The 20725-nt window shown below is 44.4% G+C and overlaps 1 protein-coding gene across 1 annotated transcript in view; it reads right to left on the bottom strand.

Moving 5' to 3' along the window:
- WWC2 (WW and C2 domain containing 2) overlaps nt 1-20725 on the bottom strand; it is a 197167-nt gene that overhangs the window by 52492 nt on the left and 123950 nt on the right. The window contains exons 7-9 of the mRNA XM_015426965.1: nt 17823-17969; nt 16419-16492; nt 7285-7524 (exon numbers count right to left, since the gene is read on the bottom strand). Coding sequence (XP_015282451.1) covers nt 7285-7524; nt 16419-16492; nt 17823-17969 — 461 coding nt within the window. The remainder of the gene's footprint in view (nt 1-7284; nt 7525-16418; nt 16493-17822; nt 17970-20725) is intronic.

Here is a 20725-nt window from a genome sequence, read left to right as displayed (position 1 = left end):
GTCCGGGAGCCCCCTGCCACAACGAAAAACGGACTTGGCAACCCTAGTTGTCTAATATCTAAACATATCACATCGTTCAGCATCAATGCTTCTTAAAAGCAGGATGAAATACAGGCAAAAAGCATTACAGCTCTGCTTTTAATAATGCCCTTTTGTAATTCTACATATCACATCTTCTGTTTTGTACCCTTTCTCTCCCCAGTGCTGTTTTTAAGTTGCCAAAATTATTAGAACGATTCTGTCTCCTTTTAGTTGCTGTTTTACTATGCAATATTCAGATATTAAGTCTGAATAAAAAGTATGCAGTTGCTCCCCTCCCCCCCTTACAAAGTTTTAAACTTGTTTTAGAAACTTTCCCTTCGGGAGACTTCTCTCTGAAACTGCAAGTACAAGGGCAGGTTTCAAATGCACACATCCCATCAAAGGTACAGCTCGGCATGCAAAATAGACATTTAAGCTCTGGGGGTCTTAGCACTAAGGTTTATTTCCTTTGTGATGCAGACACCTTAAGGGAGGGGTAAAGGCCTCCACTTTAGTATAGCACTAAATACACATTGAAATCTACTCTTGTTCCGTGTAGGATTCTAAATGCTCCATTGGTACAGACCTACAAAGAGAAGGTAGAAATGCCTCAGTGGAGAGCACTGAGACTTAGTTCCTTAAATATCAGGTTTATGTTTTTCCCCCCTCACTTTTCTCCCACGGGCAATGCTCCTTTTCGCCACATGCATGAAAATCAGCCAAGTGGCCATAAGAGTGTATCTGTGATGTCTTTTATTACATTAAGGGATTTCTATTAGATCTTCTTCTTATTCCAGAATATAACAACTGTATAAAACCTAGTGGATGCCTCTTATGCTGAATGCTATATGTACTCTCCTCATTTTAAAAGTTTGATCTGGCATTCCAAATGGCTATAAAGAGATCCCTTGAAATATTCAGGGCCAAATTGTAGGAAAAGGTCAGATAAAAACAAAACAAAGAAACCACACAGAGAGACTAATTCATTCCAGTTAGCCAAAAGGATCGAGTAGAATTTTCCAGAGCTTTCTGGTATTTTGGCTAATGCCATGCCAGTTCTACAAACTGGTGTGTATGAGCAGATTCCTGGTTTTACAAATACATCGCAGGGCTCTTTTTGTAGCAGGTACTCATTTGCATATTAAGCGACACCCCTAATGTAGCCAATCCTCCAAGAGCTTAGAGTAGCTCCTATAAGAAGAGCTCTGTAAGCTCTTGGAGGATTGGCTACATGAGGGGTGTGTCGCCTAATATGCAAAGGAGTTCCTGCTACAAAAAGAGCCCTGCGATTTACGCAACAGTATAAAATGTCGATGGACACAGCCAGAGGAGTAACAAAGAACAACATAAATTTGCATGCACTATGCAGGCAGGGGAACTGGGAGGTTGCTTCATTCCTTCCAGGTGCCCGGACATTGCCAAATGTGCAAAGGTTCCCATTGTGACTGTGCCACTAAAAATTCTGGTTTTCTCTGAGAGAGAAAAATAACTATAGGTGACTGACCAAGATTAACATTGATTTAAATGGCTGTGCAAATGTGATAACTGGGTTTTGACAACAAGATTCAGGGCTCATATCAATTAATATTTGAAGACTATTTTGAAAAGCCAATTTCCCTTTAGTTGGTCTACAGATGAAAGTCAGTTAAAAATGGGCAAAGCACCGTTTGTACACACACAGAGAGAGAGAGAGACACATCCTGGATGTTCTAGAACACGGGTGGCCAAACTGAGGCTCGGGAGCCACATGCTGCTCTTTCCCACATATTGTGGGGCTCCCGGCAGGGCAGCTGGGGAACCGAAGGGAAAGCATGCCTCCCCGATCGGTCTTCCCTTCCCTAGCCAGTGTTCCCCTCCCTGGGTAGGCTTGAGGTAGGGGGAGGGGTGCAGCGAAAGAAAGCAACTTTAACTTTAAATATGTTCTCAAAGCCCCCCCCCCCCCGACTTGGAGAAGGCATTTGTCTCTTTAAATCCCTTCGCCAAGCCAGCTAGCGTGGGGGCGTGAGGGGGTTAGAAGACACATTTAAAGTTAAAGTTGCTTTCTTTCCACCCCTCCCTCCATTTATTTGCTTTCTTTCCAATTTATTTCTTTCTTTCCACCTTTCTTTCTTTATCTCTCTCCCCTCCTTCCTTTCTCTTTCTCTCTTCTTTCCTTCCTCCCTCCCTCCCCCATCTGCTTTCTTTGTTTTTCTCTCTGTCTTTCTTCCTACCTCTTTCATTCTTTCTTTCCACCTCTCTCTCTCTTTCTCTCTCTCTTAGACAAATAAATATCATTAGCAAACAAATAAATATCATTGGACAAATAAATATTATCAATATCTGTTTTTACCCCTTTTGTTTTATTTTTGACAGTCTTATTTAATGTTAATAAAAAGCAACTCTTCATATTTTCCAATAAAAACATGTAATATTTGTTTATTCTATGTGGCTCTTACATTAAGCAAGTTTGGCCACCCCGTTCTAGAACAATAAGCCAAGGGACAGCTTTGGCTGTGGTAGCAGTCAGAATTACATACTGAATGCCTACAATGATGTGGGAAATTTACAAGTCACGTGGCACACTCTAATCATGGAGGAAATGTTTTATTTGCTTCTGTATAAAAAAGGCTTTTATTGGTAGTTTGATACCTGAACCAGAATTCCAGCTCTTGTAATTTGATGGCCATAATTTTAATTTTCTCATGGAATTGTCCACAAGAAATAATATTTACGAACACTATTTCACTGAAGAAGAGAGATAAGTGAAAAGAGATCGGATTTATACCCCACCCTAGCTTTTCCAAAGTGTAAATTCACTCTCTGTACCTCAGTGGTCACTGGACATCTCCTGTCCATCCTTCCTTGGGTACTACTGCTTTAGAAGTTATGGCACCCACTGTGATATTCATTAGTAGGAGACCTGATGTCCTGTGGCAAAGGAGTAAAACTTGTTCGCTAAATCACAAGATTTCCCTTTGAAATGGCTTGTGCCATTCCCTATCTAGAATCTCCTCCCGCAAAGGATGGATGGAAGGAAGGAAGGAAGGAAGGAAGGAAGGAAGGAAGGAAGGAAGGAAGGGAAAGTGGGTATGAGGTTAATGAAAAGAGTTCCGGAGCCCTTGGAAAGCTTCCTGTAACATCAGTTCAGCCATTTTCTTGTGTTAGTTGCCCCTCCTCCAACTCAAGATTCATACTGAGATAGTAGCTGTACTGTGGATTTTATTATGTTCTAGGATCCAAGGACTTCTTCCTCTGCAACTTGATGTGTGCAGTGAGATGGTTCTAGAAGATTTTCCTTTGTACACCTCCCTCTTACTCTTTCCTAAGAATGCAATGTTGCCCAAGCTGGTATATTATGGACATTTTAATTGTAGGACTCTTTGGGAGCCAACTGGACTGAAACAAGGGCTATAAATATATCAAATGCAGGCTCTAGAAAGGTAGTTTTTCTGTTTTCTTATGTCTATTTGTCTGAGCTCTTTCACTTGTGACTTCTATTGATTATTGTCGGTTTTAGGTTTTGGGTTGATTTTAATTGTTTATTGATTCTGCCGGATGTCACCTGAGGCATCTATATGGAGAGACTGCAAATAGGCACCCTGAATAAATAAATAAAGTCTTCCAGCAACAAGTCCTGTCTTTTGAAACAGCAGCTACTTATTTTTCTCATGTGGGTAGTAGAACCAGTATGGGCTTCTCTCATAGTGATTTACAGGACAGAATTCAATTTTTTAATACTACCTTGCATCTTTCCTACAGGCCTTGTCTGATAACTTCCTGAAGTATCCCCTTTAAATTTGAATCAGGACTTTAATATATGACAAAAAGAGCTAAGGGAATTTGTGCTGTCACCACCAACTAGTTGAATGGTGCCATATTCACAGGAGATATTTCTATTAGTGAAATAAATATGGTCTATAATAGCCTTTTCTTTCCCTCTTTTAAAAACCCTGCCTATAAAACTTGTATTCTGGGACATTGTTGGTTGGGGAAGAGGAATACAGTCTGATTCTGGCTTTAAACCTCCCCCCTCCCCAAGAGAGGAAAAAGTATATTTTTTTTACTGAGATTTGGGTTGAAGGGAAAGTAAGTACGGACATTGCTTTTCATGCCTCCAGAAATCCCAAAACCTAGGGGTTTTTAAGCAGAATTAAATAATATTTTTGAAAAATCTGTATCTTCATTCCATATCAATTTGTATTAATATTTGCATTTTTCCTAATAGTTTTAAATATTATATACAAGGTTGCTCTGGGGAAAATTAGATTTCTTAAATTAATTGCTTTAATTTGAATGTTATTTTGGATGTTTGTCTCACATGTATACATGAAGTGTTTTGTACTGATTGTTATGGCCTGTGGCTGATAATGAACTGAACTGAAGGGAATGAATTGTATTACTGTTTTTGTTGTTTTAACAAGGCCTGATATACGGTAGATATTATGCCCAGGGAATGTTTTATAACCCACAGTTGCATCCAGAGCAGTCCTTTTCTGCATTTGTGCAAGTTATGAGTTGTCTTCTTTCTTTGCTATCTCACTTTCCACTTTATCCACTTCGGCTTCTTAGTAAACCAGGCAGCTTGTGCTACATTGGAACTGGATGAAGATGCCTGGGATCAGTAATCCTGTTGGCTATACCTTGCTGCAGGGGTCGTTTCGTAGAAAAAGAGCTAGGGGAACTCATTAGCATAACTCATTAGCATATGCCACACCCCCTGACATCACCGGACATGTGTCATAAGGCCACACCCCCTGACATCACCGGAAGTGTGTCATAAGGCCAATGTGCCCCGCCCCCGTACCTCACCCGGGGGAACTGTGATCCCCCGCGATCCCCCCCGAAATGACCTCTGCCTTGCTGCAATATCTACAAGTCAGTCAGCTACTGGAATAGCCACCAAAAATATAGGGTAGATGCTCCAGAGAGTTCTGCGTTTCCTTTGGTACTATGCATCTCTGGGAGCACACTATCTCAGTGGTTCACCATAGGGTCATGATGTGAATGCTTTTACATCTTCCACCATTACAACAGCATCACTTCTCATTTACAGATACACAGCTCCAGAATTCAGCCCCGCTTCAGTGCTAACAGACCTCATCCTCTTCCTCAACTGAATAGCTCTGCCTGCTTTCTACACGTACAGTAAATGCAGAGAAAAGTGCATGGAAAACATGGTATTATTTACTTTCAAGACTGGCCTTTTGTTCCTCTGTGACTAAGCTAGTACCCCGCCAGAGGCAGAACTGCACATAGGTTTGTAAAGCACTAAAGGAAAATGTTTCCTAAAACGGAGACACACATAGAGAGGGGGGGGGGGAATCATACCCATTAAAATATTTCCTCTTAAAGTAAATGATCTGGTTCCTATGCAGATACTTGAATGCACCAGAACCCTTAGGCTTAAATATCCAACAAAGCACAATGGAGCCTTTCTTTAGTCCAGTGGCAAATAGCAAAGTCCACTAGCAAACCCCGCCTTCTCCTTGGTTCTCAATAATGCTTTAGGGCTCACTTGATCCTCTTCCACTTTGAGGCAAACAGTGGCTTTGCTGAGTGCTTTTCATAGTCAGAAAGACCTGCGTCTTTGGCAGCAGAGTCCATAAGGGAGCCTCGCAATACCTTTTCATTCTTGGCCAGTTTACTGCATCTTGTTTATTAGTACAGTCCATGACAGACAAAGAGGAAGGGCAGATGATTTTTACTTTGAGCTTGTTATGTATTATAGGCTGTTATGCACTGTTGTGGTGGTGGTGGAAAATACCGTCAAGTCACAGCTGACTTATGGCAGCCCTGCAGGGCTTTCAAGGCAAGGGACGTTCAGAGGCGGTTTGCCGTTGCCTGCCTCTGCATCCTGACCCTGGTGTTCCTTGGAGGCCTCCCATAAGAACATAAGAGATGCCAATGTTGGATCAGGCCAAAGGCCCATCCAGTCCGAACACTAGTCAGGGTCGACGTCTGCTTAGCTTTGGAGATCTGATGAGATTGGGCTAACCTGGGCTATCCAGGTCTGGATACTGTTAGCCTATGTCATTTTAGGGATTGTTTCTTCCCTTAACCGATGGTGGATTTAGATTACTGTAGTGGTTACACATCAGGGCTATTTTGGGGCAGGAACGCACAGGAACGGAGTTCCGGCTGGCTCCCGAGTTGGCCACACCCAGCAGGAACTCATTAGCATAATAGGCTACACCCAACAGCAGAAACTCATTAGGATTGGCTACATTAGGGGTGTGTGGCCTAACATGCAAAGGAGTCCCTGCTACAAAAAAAGGCCCTGGGTTTTGACAACAAACAAAGTAAACAGAATAAGAAGCAAAAGGTGGGTGTGGCTGGATGACCACACTTCTTGCAACAGGGGGCTGCGACCTAATATGCTAATGAGATGTGGTGTCAGGGTGTGGCCTATTATGCTAATGAGTTCCTGCTGGGATTATCACACGAAAGCCTGATGGTCTGGAGATTTGATCACACATTGACTCACTTTTTGCTTGCACAGCAAGCAAGGGTTACAGAAAAGTCAGGTAACTTCTTATAATTACCTTTGCATGAGGGTAGCAGTTGGGACAGCCACTTCTGCTGTAGATTCATTACCCTGTATCTGGGCCCTTAATCGTACACTGCTAATACTGACAAATAGAAATTGAGCTATGACTCTTATATGAATCGTATTTTCCCCTGTCACAGATCTCAAGCTATGACTCTTGAATCGTATTTTCCCCTGTCACAGATCTCCATCCTTCTTTCTCAGACTTATTTGCCAATTTTGGAAGGTTGGTAAGTGGCAGGGCAGACTACAGGGCAAACGAGAGGAGCTCAGTCCTTGCAGGTCTCCTCTTTCAAAATAAAAGCAGTGCCTCTTTCCCCCTGCATGTGGGCACCTGTGTGGAATAATATTTCTATCAAACGTTAAGAGGTTCCAGTTCCGAAGCAAGGAGGATAACATTTACAATGCAGAGTTTATGCAGGTCGCAGCTATTATCCCAAAACCTGTCAATGACGTCTGAAGCGCTGCTGGCTGCCTTCAGCTATTTAGCATCCAGCGCAGGCATTTCCACGCTGGCCACAAATGTGGAGCAACAGATAACTTGGAATAATACCAACTCTGTGAGTTCTGTCACGGTGTGAAGGTCTCCTTGCGCTACTGCCCAGTGGACTAATAATAAATTTAATTCAAACCTATCCAGAACAGCTAGTTGAAGGGAAATGGCACATCAGGACACAGCTCAGACTGAAGAAAGAAGTACTTAATGTTAGAGGGGTGGGGGGGAATAAAAGTCTTACCGTTCTGTAAGTGCATCGCTCGGTGTGCTTTTCACAGACAGCTCCTCTTCCAGCCTTTTCCTTTCTGTTTCCAGATGCTCCAATTCATCTTGAGTGCGTTTACATGGGGTGACAAACTGAAGTTCTTTTAGAAGCTCTTCCTTTTCATTAATCAGCATCAGTTTCTCCTTCTCAATGTCCAGGGCCCCAGGCCAAGCTTCACTTTCTAGCTTAGACAGTTCAATCTTTAGATTGGCCATGCTAATATGAAAGTGCACAAAACATTTAGAGAGAAAGAGAGAGAGAGAATGGATGAGCAACATGTACTTAGGTGTCCCAAAGAATTCCCGTTTGGGGAGGAGGGACATGGTTCAGCTTGCAGTAATGCCACACAAAAGAAAAAGAAGACAGTGGTTGGTCTGAGGTTCACATTTAACGAAAAACTGTTTACACCATTACCATATGCACCATTACGGTATGCTCTTACCGTATCTTAAATGTTAGAGCTCCTTATCCAGATGGTTGATTTAGACTTCCATGCTATTCGTGACAGTTGCCATTATCACATGATAACTAGGTCATTAGAATATTTCACTACATAGTGAATCTAAAAGTGACATCTATTTAATCACAGATAAATAGTAAATGTATTGGAAGAAAAGTGCAGTTTCTTGCCTTCATGTCAGAACTGAGCTAGGGAGAGTTTTTCTCATATCCCCCCTCTGCCACAAAGCTTACTGGACAACCTTGGCACATTACATATAAGAACATAAGAAGAACACTGCCAAATCAGACCAGTGGTCCATCTAGTCCAGTATACAGTTGCCCTGAAGAAAACAGTGTTGCACTTACCTGTAACTGTTGTTCATCTAGTTGTCTCTGTGCAGGCAACACATGGGTACTGTGCATGCACACAGTCCAGCCACTGGAAGATTTCTAGTTAGCTTGGTAACAGAGCAAGAGGAGCCAACTGGAAATGTTGGAGCCACTTTCCCGCCCAATAGTCACGTGCTCCAGGGAGGGGATCCACACACTCCCTCAGGGCTCCTGAGCTGCCACCATGAGCCTATATATATATATTTTGCACCAGAGGAATAGCTCACAGTAGGGTAGGAGGGATGGATGTGGCCTGCACAGAGACAACTAAATGAACAACAGTTAGAGGTAAGTGCAACACTGTTTTCATTGTTGTTGTTCTGCACAGTCCCACATGGGAGACTAGCAAGCTGTCTTACCAGGCAGTGGGATAAGCGATTCACTGGAATATCAAATGCAGACCTGCTGTCCCCACTGATGTCTCCCTTCCTGTGTTAACATCTACAGAGGAGTGTTTAACAAAGGTGTCCGCAGATGATCAGGTTGCTGCCCTGCAAATAACAGATAATGGGATGCCTCTTCAAAAGGCTGCTGATGTCGCTTGGGCTCTCGTGGAATGTGCCCTTATCTGTAAAGGACACTCTACCGATGCCAGTTCATAGGCTCGTCTCTTAGTGGAGATAATCCGTCTGGATACTGTCTGAGCAGATGTTATTTTTCCTTTTGAGGGGCCAGCAAAGCAAACAAATAATTGTGGACCGTTCTAAATTCATCTGTCCTCTTTAAATAAAATAATAAAGCACATTTTACATCTAATGTACGTAGCCTTCTTTCAGCTGTAGACAATGGGTATGGGAAGAGGGTGGGAAGTGAAATATCCTGACTCAGGTGGAATATAGAAACAACCTTGGGTAAAAAAGCAAACACTGGTCTTAAAATCACTTTTTGGTAATGAAATTTTATAAAACAGTAGTCAGCTATCAGGGCTGTGATCTCTCTTACTCTCCTAGCAGATGTAATTGATACTAGAAAGAACCTCTTCAAAGAAAGGTTATTCAGGGAACAGATGACCAGAAGGTTCAAAAGGAGGTTGCATTAAATGAATGAGCACAAGGGACAGAGCCCATTGACATACAATGGGTGTCCTAGGAGGGTACAAATTATTAAGACCCTTGAGGAACCTCCTTGACACTTCATGAGAGAAGACAGATCTGCCCTCTACCTGAACATGAAAGGCAGAGATTGCTGCTAGATGGACCTTAACAGAAGACACTGATATACCTGAATTCTTCAAGGATCATAAATATTCCAAAATTAGAGATAACAGGCAGTTAGTAGGGGAGACTCCCCTGTCCCTTGACCAAAGAGTGAAGCACCTCCATTTGTAAGAACAGGAGAGCATGGTCGAAGGCCTACGAATATTAAGCAGAACTGATCTTAATGACTCAGAGAAGGGCTGTACATCGGAGTTCTCAACCAAGCACTCAGGTGCAGTCTCCCCACCTCTGGGTGAGATATACCCTGAATGCTCAATAAGTCTGGAGCTTGAGCTAGATGGGTAAATATGGCTCTCGATCTGTGTACTAGGACCTGGAACCAAATCTGTCTGGGCCAGAAGGGAGTGATTAGGATACAATGAGAGTTGTCCTTGACTAACTTGGCCACTACCTTTCTCTGTCAGAGGGATAGGAGGAAAGGCGTAAAATAAGGTCTGATTCCAAATTAATTGGGAGGCATTCCATAGAGAGAGAGGATCTAGACCCTTTTTTATAATGCTGTAATGTTTGGTTATACAGAGTCATGAATATTATTTGCTTGTACTATTTTAAGTTTGCTATTTATATGACTCGTAACTTTGAGTTCACTGTTTCTGAGAGTGAATTGGCTGGAACTCGCTGGAATAATGAAAATCATGTTCTGTGCCTGCTGAAAGAGTCAGGCAAGTTAAGGGTCTCTGGACTCCTTAGATATGCACAAAAGTGTGACTTTGTAAATTAGCCAAAAGAAAAATCCTTAAAACCCAGCCTGATGAATGCTCCAGAAGGAACAAAATGTCAGCAGCAGTTGAAAGTCAGTTAAAGGGACAAAAGGGGATGGGGAGAAATCAGGCCTCTCATGCCACTGAGAGCTCAGAGAATGCCGGATAATGCCCCCCCCCCCAATTCCTCACAGCCTCCGCAAGCGAAGGGAGAAGGCATTTTAAAATTCCAATTAATTTTGGGTTTCCCGATTATTTACCCAAATTCAGTATGTCATACTGATACTGGGATTCAGGAATATCGGGAAATACCAATGTTTTTCAGGTCCAAGAGACCTGAATAATTTTTTTAAAAGCCTATTTTTTTCATGCAAACCCCTAGTGCAAAACATTGACTGCCCCATCTTCTTGGGTCACAGACCAGGAGCAAAACTGTTTTATTCAGCACCCTTGATCAGCCTTAAAATCCTTGAAATTCTTTCCTCAGCTAAACAACAGCTTCAAAGAACTTTCTACATCTCAGATTATATTCTTTCACATAATCGTTTTTATTAAATAGGAACTTTTGCCCTTTGATGACAGTGACAAAATCACTTGGGGGGGGGGATTTAAATCCAAAAACGTTGCTGAGGAAGTGAAATCAATGCTTATATATTTTAAGCAATGTAGTTCCTGTGACATCTGTATATGGAGCATTCTGAAGAGAAACCAGATTGATAGCCTAAGACTGATAATAGAATGCAGAAGCTCTAATCTCTGGGTCACTGGTTCAAATTAATCCAGGCTTGGCATTATCTGAAAGCAGGCACTTTTGACAGCTGTTCAATGACTTACAAGATGAGATGGCACTCTCACAGGGACTCCTTTTTCTCTCTACAACAGTTGACAGTTATCTTCTGTCGTAATTGGCACCCTTGTTAGCCATCTCATCAAAAGGACCCAGGATAACAAGGACAGGGACACTAAAATGTCCTCTTACCCTCTGAGTGCAACATCTTCTTAACAGTGTCAAGGCCCTTTATACACATGGCATTATCAACATCTCACACTGCACTTGTTCTCTGCGAATAAAGATTTCAGCCCACCTTGCAACACACAGTTTGTCAACATCAACGTTCATTTTAAGGCAGATCTCTTTCTATCTCTCTCTCTCTGTCTTGTCTCTTTGGAGAGGGGGAAAAGTCAGTTGTGGCCAATACAACCTTTTCCGTAAATGCTGAAGGGTATTATTTGAGGTGTCTTGAAACATTACGGAAATTGTACCACAAACTTGTTAAAATGATGAGGGAGGGAAAAAGGACGATTACTTCAAATTGTACACTCTACTGTGTTATACACTATAAACAGATCCTGACCTTAGTCAGCTTGACTTGCGAATCTCCCCACATTCCCCTTCTCTTGCAAATCCTTCCTTGGGCCCCGCTGCACCCTGATTTTTGCCCTGCCGCTGGGTGACGTCTTCCCTAACTCCACCTCTCTCCTGCTTGTTCAAATATCACCCCCACCCCCTGTGTCCTGGTGTTTTCTGTGTTACCCATACTTCATAACTCAACTCAAACGTGGTGCTGGTGGGCAAGAGGGAATTTACATGTCTGAATATTCAAAAGGGCTTTGCACGCCAAGCTGTTTTTGTGTGGGTAGTGGGTAGTGGTGGCAGAGAGTGCCATCAAGTCACAGCTGACTCACGGTGACCCCGCAGGGTTTTCAAGGCAAGAGACAAACAGAGGTGGCTTGGCCATTGCCTGCCTCTGCACAGCAACCCTGGACGTCCTTGGTGGCCTCCCACCCAAGTACTAAACAGGGCTGACCCTGTGGGTAGCAGCCCTGTTTAAATTAGAAATGTGGCATGTACAAAATCACATCAGTAAGTTCTTCCTTCCTGCCAGTGTCATATTTAAATCAGGCCTAAGACACCGAGACAGACGGGGTCCTTTCTTTATTATGGTATGCAGTGACCGTCTATCCAGGGGCGACCCTCCCAGACTCCTCACCCAGCATACCGCTGACCGGGAAGCCCCGCAAAGTGAACCTGGCACCCCACAACTCACCTCCAGCGAGGGTGGTGGGGTTGCGGCAGTGGAAGGAGGATGGACTCTTCACCCCGAGCTAGGGGGAGAGGCAGCAAGGAGGACGAAAACAGTGGGGAAAATGGGGGTGGCGGACAAACAGGTGGCATCCACACTAGAGGCCAGGAACCTGACGGCAGCAACATGGCCTTCCGCGGCAGGCAGAGAAATAGTGGGCCAGCTGCAGATGCCGTCAGCCAAGTCAAGGGCCCCAGTGGGGCGAGAGGAGACCATGTTGTCTCAGGGGAACCGCAGTGGGGAGAACCCAAAGCTGGAACAGGCCCATCCAAGGCAGAGCAACTGTCTGGCCCCACCCCACACCGAGAGCAGAAGTGGGGGACAGAGTTACCAGGAGGAAACCCAATTGGAGGACAGCCCTGTCCTTGGGCACAGCATTTTTGAGGGTGGGGGCTCCACCCTTCAGGGAAGGATTTAAGGGGGAGGTTTCAGGCGGGCCAGGGAGGAAGAGCATGGAACTCTCTATGGAGTGTGTGGAAGAGAGAGAAGCCAAAAGAGAGCCCATGAGCAGGAAAGAGGGAGAAGGGTGCTCTTAACCTCCCTCCTCCTGCATCATCTGAGGCATATCCGCAGAGCCTACTGGCCAGAGATTGAGCCTGGGAGGAGCCTGCCCCCTCGAACACAGGCCCCAGGACCCGACACCATCAAACCGATGTTTAACTAACATGAAAGATGGTCAGTTGAATATAGGCACAGTCCAGAGAGTTCCTATTGATGCAGCCATCAGGACTCTTGTTGCTACTTGAAAGCACCTTGCCGAGGCCACAATGAAACTGCTTTCGAAATAACTCTGAGTTTCAAAAGTCGATTGCCGAGTAGAAGAAGAGACGGCTATTTGAAAAACAGGACTAAAGCCTCATGGGGTTAATCATATGATGTTTATCATACAGAGTTAATCATTTGGGGATTTGAAACTTTCTGAATTATTTATGAGTCTGGGGCTGGGCTTCCCATCCCTGCACTCACCATCCTGAGAGGAGAGGCAGTGAGGAGAAGCTGCAGGAGCCCGGCCTGCTGTGGCAGGAAGTTCCAGGGCCAGGCCAGCTGGAAAGAGCAGCTGCTGGAGGTGGTGGTGAAGAGAAAGCTGGAAGGCAGGCCGTGGTGCAGGTGGCACCGTGGGAAACAGGCCCCCACCGAGTGCTCAGCTTGGGTGGGGGGGTCTGAAGACAGCGCAGCCCCTGGGGCAGAGGGAGCGGGTGAGGTTGGAGGTGCCCCATTCCAAGGGGCCCCGTTAAAAGGTGGACCCTGGGAGATCTCACCTAAGGTATCCAATAAGAGGCCACTGGCAGGAGCAGGAGAGAGATCCAGGTGCTGACAAGAAAACCCAAAACCCTCCTCACCTTTTTTCTGAGGCTCTTCCCAGGGTGAGCCCCACTAAAAGGGAACACTGGAGGGTGTGACAGCTCTGGGCTCCAGCCTGGCCTAAGATACCTAGACATTTGTGGTGGATTCTAACAACATGTTTCAACTCTGATTCTTTCTAAGAAGTGTAGACTCCGTGGCTTTTGCCTAGATCCTTCTGGGTAGGGGTGCCAGCCTTCAGGTGGGACCTGGGGATCGCCTGGAATTACAGCTCATCTCCAGACTACAGAGATCAGTTCCCCTGGAGAAAATTGATGCTTTGCAGGGTGGATTTTATGGCACTGTACCCACTGAGGTCCCTGTTCTCCCCAAGCTCCATCCCCCAAGCTCCAGGAGTTTCCCTATCTGAAGCTGGCAACCCTAACCCCCACCCCACCCCCACCAATGGCCAGGAGGGACCTGACAACCCTACTTCTGGGCCACCTGTCCCAGCTCTCTTGCACTCCCTCCCTCTTTGATACTGGTCTCTGTCTTCTTGACATTCATATACCAGGTGCGGTACATGCTTGGCTACTTGTGCCCAATGTTAATATCTGGTTCCCTGGACTGTGGCCTAGGACTGCTTCACATCTTACATACTGACAACACGGAAAAGTCTGTACAAGTAGCATCCCTGTCTAAAAAATTAAATGCAAGACAGGTACATACAAACAATCAGAAACTGGGGTGACTTTATTTACCCCATTTATATCCAAGTTTTGGACAAGGGGGTGGCTTGAACTAAAATTCCTCCATCATTAGTTTGTAATGTGGAAACAGGCCATTTCAGCAAGAGGAAACTTGGAATAAGATGCCCCTTAGGATGTGCTTGGCTGTACAGGGACAAGGCTCAGCATCAAATGCAGTTACATGTCAAGAATTCTGTCACAGCTGGGAAACCTTACAGTCAGATGGCATTTATTATGCCCACAGATATTTTACAGAACTGGTAAGAATAAATTTTTATGAGGACTTTTTGTACCCCACAGTAGAATTATCTACTGGTTCTGAATAATCAAGTATGCAGAAAGCTGGCGCTGAAAGCTGACACTTGGTTAAATTGCTTCACACGGGTTGAAAATATTCATAGCAAACCGTTGCACCGTTTCCCAGTTAAGAATGAGACTAACTTATCTGTTCAGCTTGTAAGTAATGCTGTGTAATACTGTATGTTAATAAGGTGACAATATTTCTCTCATTATTTCAAGGGCAGTTCTACAAATAAAATTATTTTTACTAAAAGCAGTGCAGTTTCAAGATATATTTTGGAACTGGAGGCATTATAATGATTTACTGAAACAGTTCTTACCAACCCCCGCCCCCCAAAGAACTGCAGTTATAAGAGTCTCAAACCACACGCACCAGTTGAAACGGAGGGGAAGTGAAGCTACTCCCTCTGGAGGAATTTGAACCGCAGTTTCAAGAACACACAGCCCTTTGTTGCTGCGGACTTAGCCCGCCACTGTGTGATCAGATGCAACTGCGAGTGAGTTAGGTTTTTTTGCCATTTGTTTCCTATGCGCATAAATGAGGAATTGCACCTCTGCACCGAAGGCCCCTTATGGGTATGCAATGATGTGCATACTTGCAAAGAGGGGGTGGGGAGACGTCACCAAGCCAGGATAGCCTGATCAGACCATCCCAACGGTTCGGAAGCGTGCTTGTGCGATCAGACAGGGGAAACTCCGTCCGTGGCCCATTGCAACCCGTTTACTCCTGGATTTTCTCCAGTGTCTTTTTACTCCACTTCTGCGGTGGAGCTGCGCGGGTTGCCGATGGCTGCGGGATGCTTCCCAGATGTTGCTGTCTGATCACGTCCTTTTGATCTGTTGGGCACTCATGCCTATGTCTGATTTTCTGGCGTGGGTGATTGCAGCCTTACACTAGCATAATTAGATATGGGGTTATTTCATCTTAATGTTAAACAGGTTAACGATTGAGAGGCAAAATTCTGAAGCATTACCACTAAGGCACTGTTCTGAACAGTGCAAGCCTATGCAGGGGCACTCTGGTCTAACCCTACTGAAATTAATGGGTTTATACCGGAGTAACATTGCGTAAGAATTGCACTGTTAATCACACATTACATTGTTTCAACTAACATCATCTTCTATTGGATACAGTCAGTTCTGAAGTGCACAGTTAATGGTCCTCTTACTATGAGTTCAAGAAGCTGATGTATAAAACAGTAAAACAGAGTTTACAAATAAATTCCTGACTTTCTTACCCGAGATATTCGTTTAGTTCACATATGAAGAGCTGTGAAACTATTTCACTTCTGCTGAGCTCGCTGAGCAAACTGTGTATAGTTCTATGGTTTGAATACGACCATTTTTTCCACTCGTGAAAAAGGGTGGATGGGGGGTACCCCCTGACCAGCAAAAAAGTGATGCTGGGGATCCGGGCAGCTCTATGGACAAGAGCCATGTGGGACAGGGCAGTGGTAAGGAAGAGAACTGGGTGAGACTGAATGAGAAAGCTGGCTGGACCCAACCAACCTAGGGTTGCCAACTCTGGGTTGGGAAATTCCTGAATATTTGGGGGTAGAGACTGAGGAGGAAAGGGTTTACGGAGAGGGGCCTCAGTGGGGAATAATCCCACAATGTCCACCTTTTAAAGCTGCTATTTGATCCAGGAGAACTCCAGATAGTTGTCTGGAGACCAGTTGTGATTCTGAGAGAGATATCCAGGCCCCAGCTAGAGGTTGGCAATGCCAGCCCCAGGTTTTCAGCCCTCACAAAACAGTGCAATGTTTAGAATTTGTGTAGTCTAAGAAGATAAGAATGTTCAGCAGTCTTTTTACTTAAAAAGAATGTTCCACAATCTTTCTACAGATGCATCCAGTAGATGTCACTGCATGCATGAGATTGGTTGCAAAGCTACATACACTCAGATTTCAATTCACACTTTACCAAAGAAATGAACCCTGTCATTACCTTCTTTTGGCTTCTTCATACTGAAGACTCAGCCTGACCTTTTCAGCTAAATTGGACCTATTTCTGACACCAACCTGTTGAGAGAATCACCAAGGTTATTACGCAAATTATTTTAAAAAAAACAAAACCCACACCCACAGCAGAATGCGACTCGCAAATTAACGTAAATTTCTCTAGATAAAGAACACTAAATAGAAACACATTTCACAATAGTAGTAATTGGTTTTCTGCACAAACTCTAGTAATTACTCAAATATTTTCAAGCAGAATTTACATTTTCAACTGCAAAATCACCTCAGGACAAAATTCAGTAAAAGCAGGTGCAATTCTGTTAAAGGCCCACTTTGAATCAACGTTTAATTCATCCCAAGTTGTTGCTTACTACTTTGAACTCAGAACTTTGCTGGAGATCAATGAAGTTCAAAGTAGAACTTCAATGAAATTGAGACTGCTAAAAAACCACATTCAAGTTTGGAGTCTTCTCAGAAAATCCCAGTACAATCACTGCCACAGCCTTTCATCACACTACCTTAAAGGAATATGCCAGCATTTGGAAAACATTTGTGGATGCAAACCAATGGCTGGCATATAGGTCGATGAGATCCCAAAGATCTTTCAGTTGCTGAAACATTAATTCCATCAGTCAATGTCAGAAGTAGAGAAATACATTTTCGATGAAATATTTGCTCACCACTTTCTGAAACTGGGTAGCTTTGAACTTGACCTTTACATTCATTTACCTTGACAATCTCCATTAAAGGAAAAACAAACAACATCCACATAAATCTAAGAACTGTAAGATAATTATGTGATCTCTCTAGGTCACTGTTCAAGGACCTTTTTGATTAAATTAGCTTTTGAAGGTTTTGTAATTATTTTTAGTTTTAAAATTACCACAAAGATAGTTGACATTTCAGAGAAAAGACCTCTGCTACTAATTTAAGTTTTTAAAATACATTTTCTGAATACTTGTAGTTATTCTCAAATGCATGATGGCAGGTTTTTGCAAAGTTCTTCAAAGGAAGGGCCACATTTTTAAAACCTTCTCTCCTGAGACATTATAAAGGATGTTTTTTGGGGGGGAGTTTATAATTTATACTGCTTTTTTCTGCCTCAGCTTCTTGGCAATCAGAAAGACCATAGCAAAGTTATAAGGAGGAAGTCCAGTTTCCATTGCTCTAAAAATATTCCTGTGAAATCTACCCTTCAGAATTTCACATATACCACAGAATATTTTACCTTGCGCAACAGTCCATTTTTCAATGAGGAAAATATTTCTGTGTGGAACGTTCTACCCATTCTACTAGCAACATGTTTTGCTAGCCATTGGATTCAAAATCCTTTCAAAAACATTCTACATTTTTTTTGTCCCTTTACTACCTTTAGGTGGCTTGGAAAACTTACATCACCAGAAACGTCTGTCTGTGAACCTGCATCCAAAGTTTGCCTAGAAAGGGAGAGCTGAGAGTGCGCTGGGCTGCAACTCAGATCTGGTTCGGATCTGCCAATAGTTTGGTCAAAGAGAAATCTTCCTCTCAGCTTTGCAAGACTCTGGGGGGAAAGACAAAAAGTGACATAGTGTTATGCTATAAGGTCATTCGTACGAATTTATGTGAGCCGCCATGAGCCCGCTTACGGGGAGGGTGGGATACAAGTCAAATTTATATATATATGTATATATATATATACACACACACACACACACGGAAAAAGACCCGTTGTGGAAATAAATACAACAACCTCTAGAAAGAGGCTCTGGGTGGGTGCCCCGGCCTTGGACACTCAGTGTGAATTTGCTGTGGCGACCTCAGCAGGGTATAATGACACTGAGTCCACCATTTTCTCCAGAGGAACTGATCCCTGCTACCTAAAGAGCAGTTGTAATTTCCCCAGAAGGGAATAGTTGGTTTGGATGGTTTGGATGGTGGAGTCTATGGCTTTGTACCTGTCTGAGGTCCCACTTCCTGAAACTTCACCCTCTCCAGGCTCCATCCCTCACATCTCCAGGAATTTCCCACCTGGAGTTGGCAACCCTATCTTCTTCCCAGCCAACCATCAACCTACCTTTATTTCCCCCCACTCTTCAGCTTTCCACCCCCCACCCACCTGCAGCCTCTCCCGTGCTCTGAAGCCCTGACTGCTACGTCACATTGCCTGTCATACGGGGGCCACCTCAGCAGCATATAAGGATACAGAGCCCACCATTTTGTCCAGGGGAACTGATCTCTGCCATCTGGAAAGCAGTTGTAATTCTGAGGGATCTCCAGCCCTCACCTGAAGATTGGACACATTTTACCTCAGAACGGAAAACTGTTTAAAATGTTAGAGGCAAAAGCCAATCAAGTCACATATGCAAAGGACCTCTGTGTTCTGAGGCAAAGGCCAATGAGGCTGCATATGCAAATAACCTCTGTGTTCTGACTAGCTATGGGGGGGAGAGGAACAGCAAAATGTTTAGAATGTTGGAGGCAGGACTCAGGCAAAGCAGCCAGTGGATAGGGAGACCCTCTGAATGACAGATAGAGAGCGACCTGATTTTGGAGAGTGTGGAATGTTCTAGAAAAGTGCCACCACCATTCGGCTTTTATGTATAAGGGAGATATTTCCCCCCTGACAATTCACTACATCCATATTGAGAGTCAACACACCTCAAGGGTATCTTTACAGTATGGTAAGAATTATATAAGCATGACAAAAAGTAAGCTATAACAAGAGGGTAGGTGTGACAATCCTCCTTGTCACGGCTGCATTGCCCTTGTTCTTCCACAGTGGAAGGCCTGCAAGGCCTCAAACAGGAGAGGGGAAGGGATTGTATCATCTGATTCCTCCTCTTTTCTATATCCTCCACTCTCACATGCTGTCTGAGTGAGGATACTTAGGGCTGCCAGTGGGAGATGGTGGGCACCAACATTACACTTGGCTTTATGTCACTTCCAGGGAAAATCAGACGTGATGTCACATTGCTTTAGGAAAAACAGGTTGCTTACCTGTAACTGATGATCTTCGAGTGGTCATCTGTGCATTCCCACCCATGGGATCTAGTGCGCATGCGCTGGATCGATCGGTGCTGTAGCAAGCTCTTTTAATGGATTTTTGCACCCAGTCCCTCGGGCATGCGCTGGAACCCCATCGCGCATGTCCAGAGGGGTGGGCGCGGACATCCCGCCAGTTCCTTCAAACTGCCGCAAATCAACCCCTATTAAAAATGTAGAAGCTGACAGCAGCAGGGAAGGAGGGCGGGTGGTGTGAATGCACAGATGACCACTCGAAGATCATCAGTTACAGGTAAGCAACCTGTTTATCTTCGACGTGGTCTCTGTGCTTCACACCCATGGGAGATTAGCGAGCAGTGGACTACCTGGAGGAAGGTGCTGGCAGGTCCTTTACTGCGTAGCCGAAGACAGAATGTGACGTCCCATGCTGGTATTGGTGTTCTTACGGACGTCTAGGGCGTAGTGCCTAATGAAGGTGTTAGGCGTGGCCCATGTAGCGGCTTTGCAAATGTCCATCAGCGGCATTCCCTGGAGGAAGGCAGTGGAAGTTGCGACAGCTCTGGTAGAATGAGCCCTGATAGGGCCAGACAATGGCTGTTTGGCGATCAGGTAACATAGACGGATGAGACCCACAATCCACTTTGACAGGCGCTGAGCCGTGATGCGAGTACCCAGCCGTGCTGACGCGTAAGAGATGAACAGTTGCGAGTCTTGTCTAGTTGGGTGTGTTCTATTGAGGTAGAACAGGAGAGCCTGCTTCACATCTAAAGTGTGTAATAATTTGTCCTCCGCTGATGCTGGATTAGGGAAGAAATCAGGGAGGAAGACCTCCGCCTGCAGGTGGAACTCTGACACCAACTTCGGCAGGAAGGAGATATCTGGTACGAGGTGGACTCCGTCTGGCAGAAAGGACAGGTAAGGTGTATCGTGCCGGAAAGCCAATATTTCTCCCACTCGTCTAGCCGAGGTGACAGCAATTAAAAAGGCCGTTTTCCATGTTAGAAGTTTTAGGTCGCATGTTACAAGCGGCTCAAAGGGCTTTCTCGTGAGCTGGCGGAGAACTAGAGGAAGGTCCCAGGGAGCGACTGGAGTTTTGACAGGAGGGTAGAGATGCAATAAACCTTTTTAAAAACGTTTTGAAATTGGATGGGAAAACAAAGTACATCCGTCAACTGGAACATGGTAGGCCGAAAGAGCGGCCAAATAAACTCTCAACGATGAATGGGAAAGTCCCGAGTCAGCTAGGGAGAGGAGGAATTGGAAAACTCTTTCGAGACCCACTGAGGTGGCTCGAGGGGCGTCATCACCTAGGGA

This window comes from Gekko japonicus, unplaced genomic scaffold (genome assembly GCF_001447785.1).
Source record: "Gekko japonicus isolate JY-2015 unplaced genomic scaffold, Gekko_japonicus_V1.1 scaffold185, whole genome shotgun sequence".
NCBI lineage: Eukaryota > Metazoa > Chordata > Lepidosauria > Squamata > Gekkonidae > Gekko > Gekko japonicus.
The sequence above is the reverse complement of the archived record's forward strand: the minus strand, read 5'-3'. Positions and strand labels throughout refer to the sequence as shown.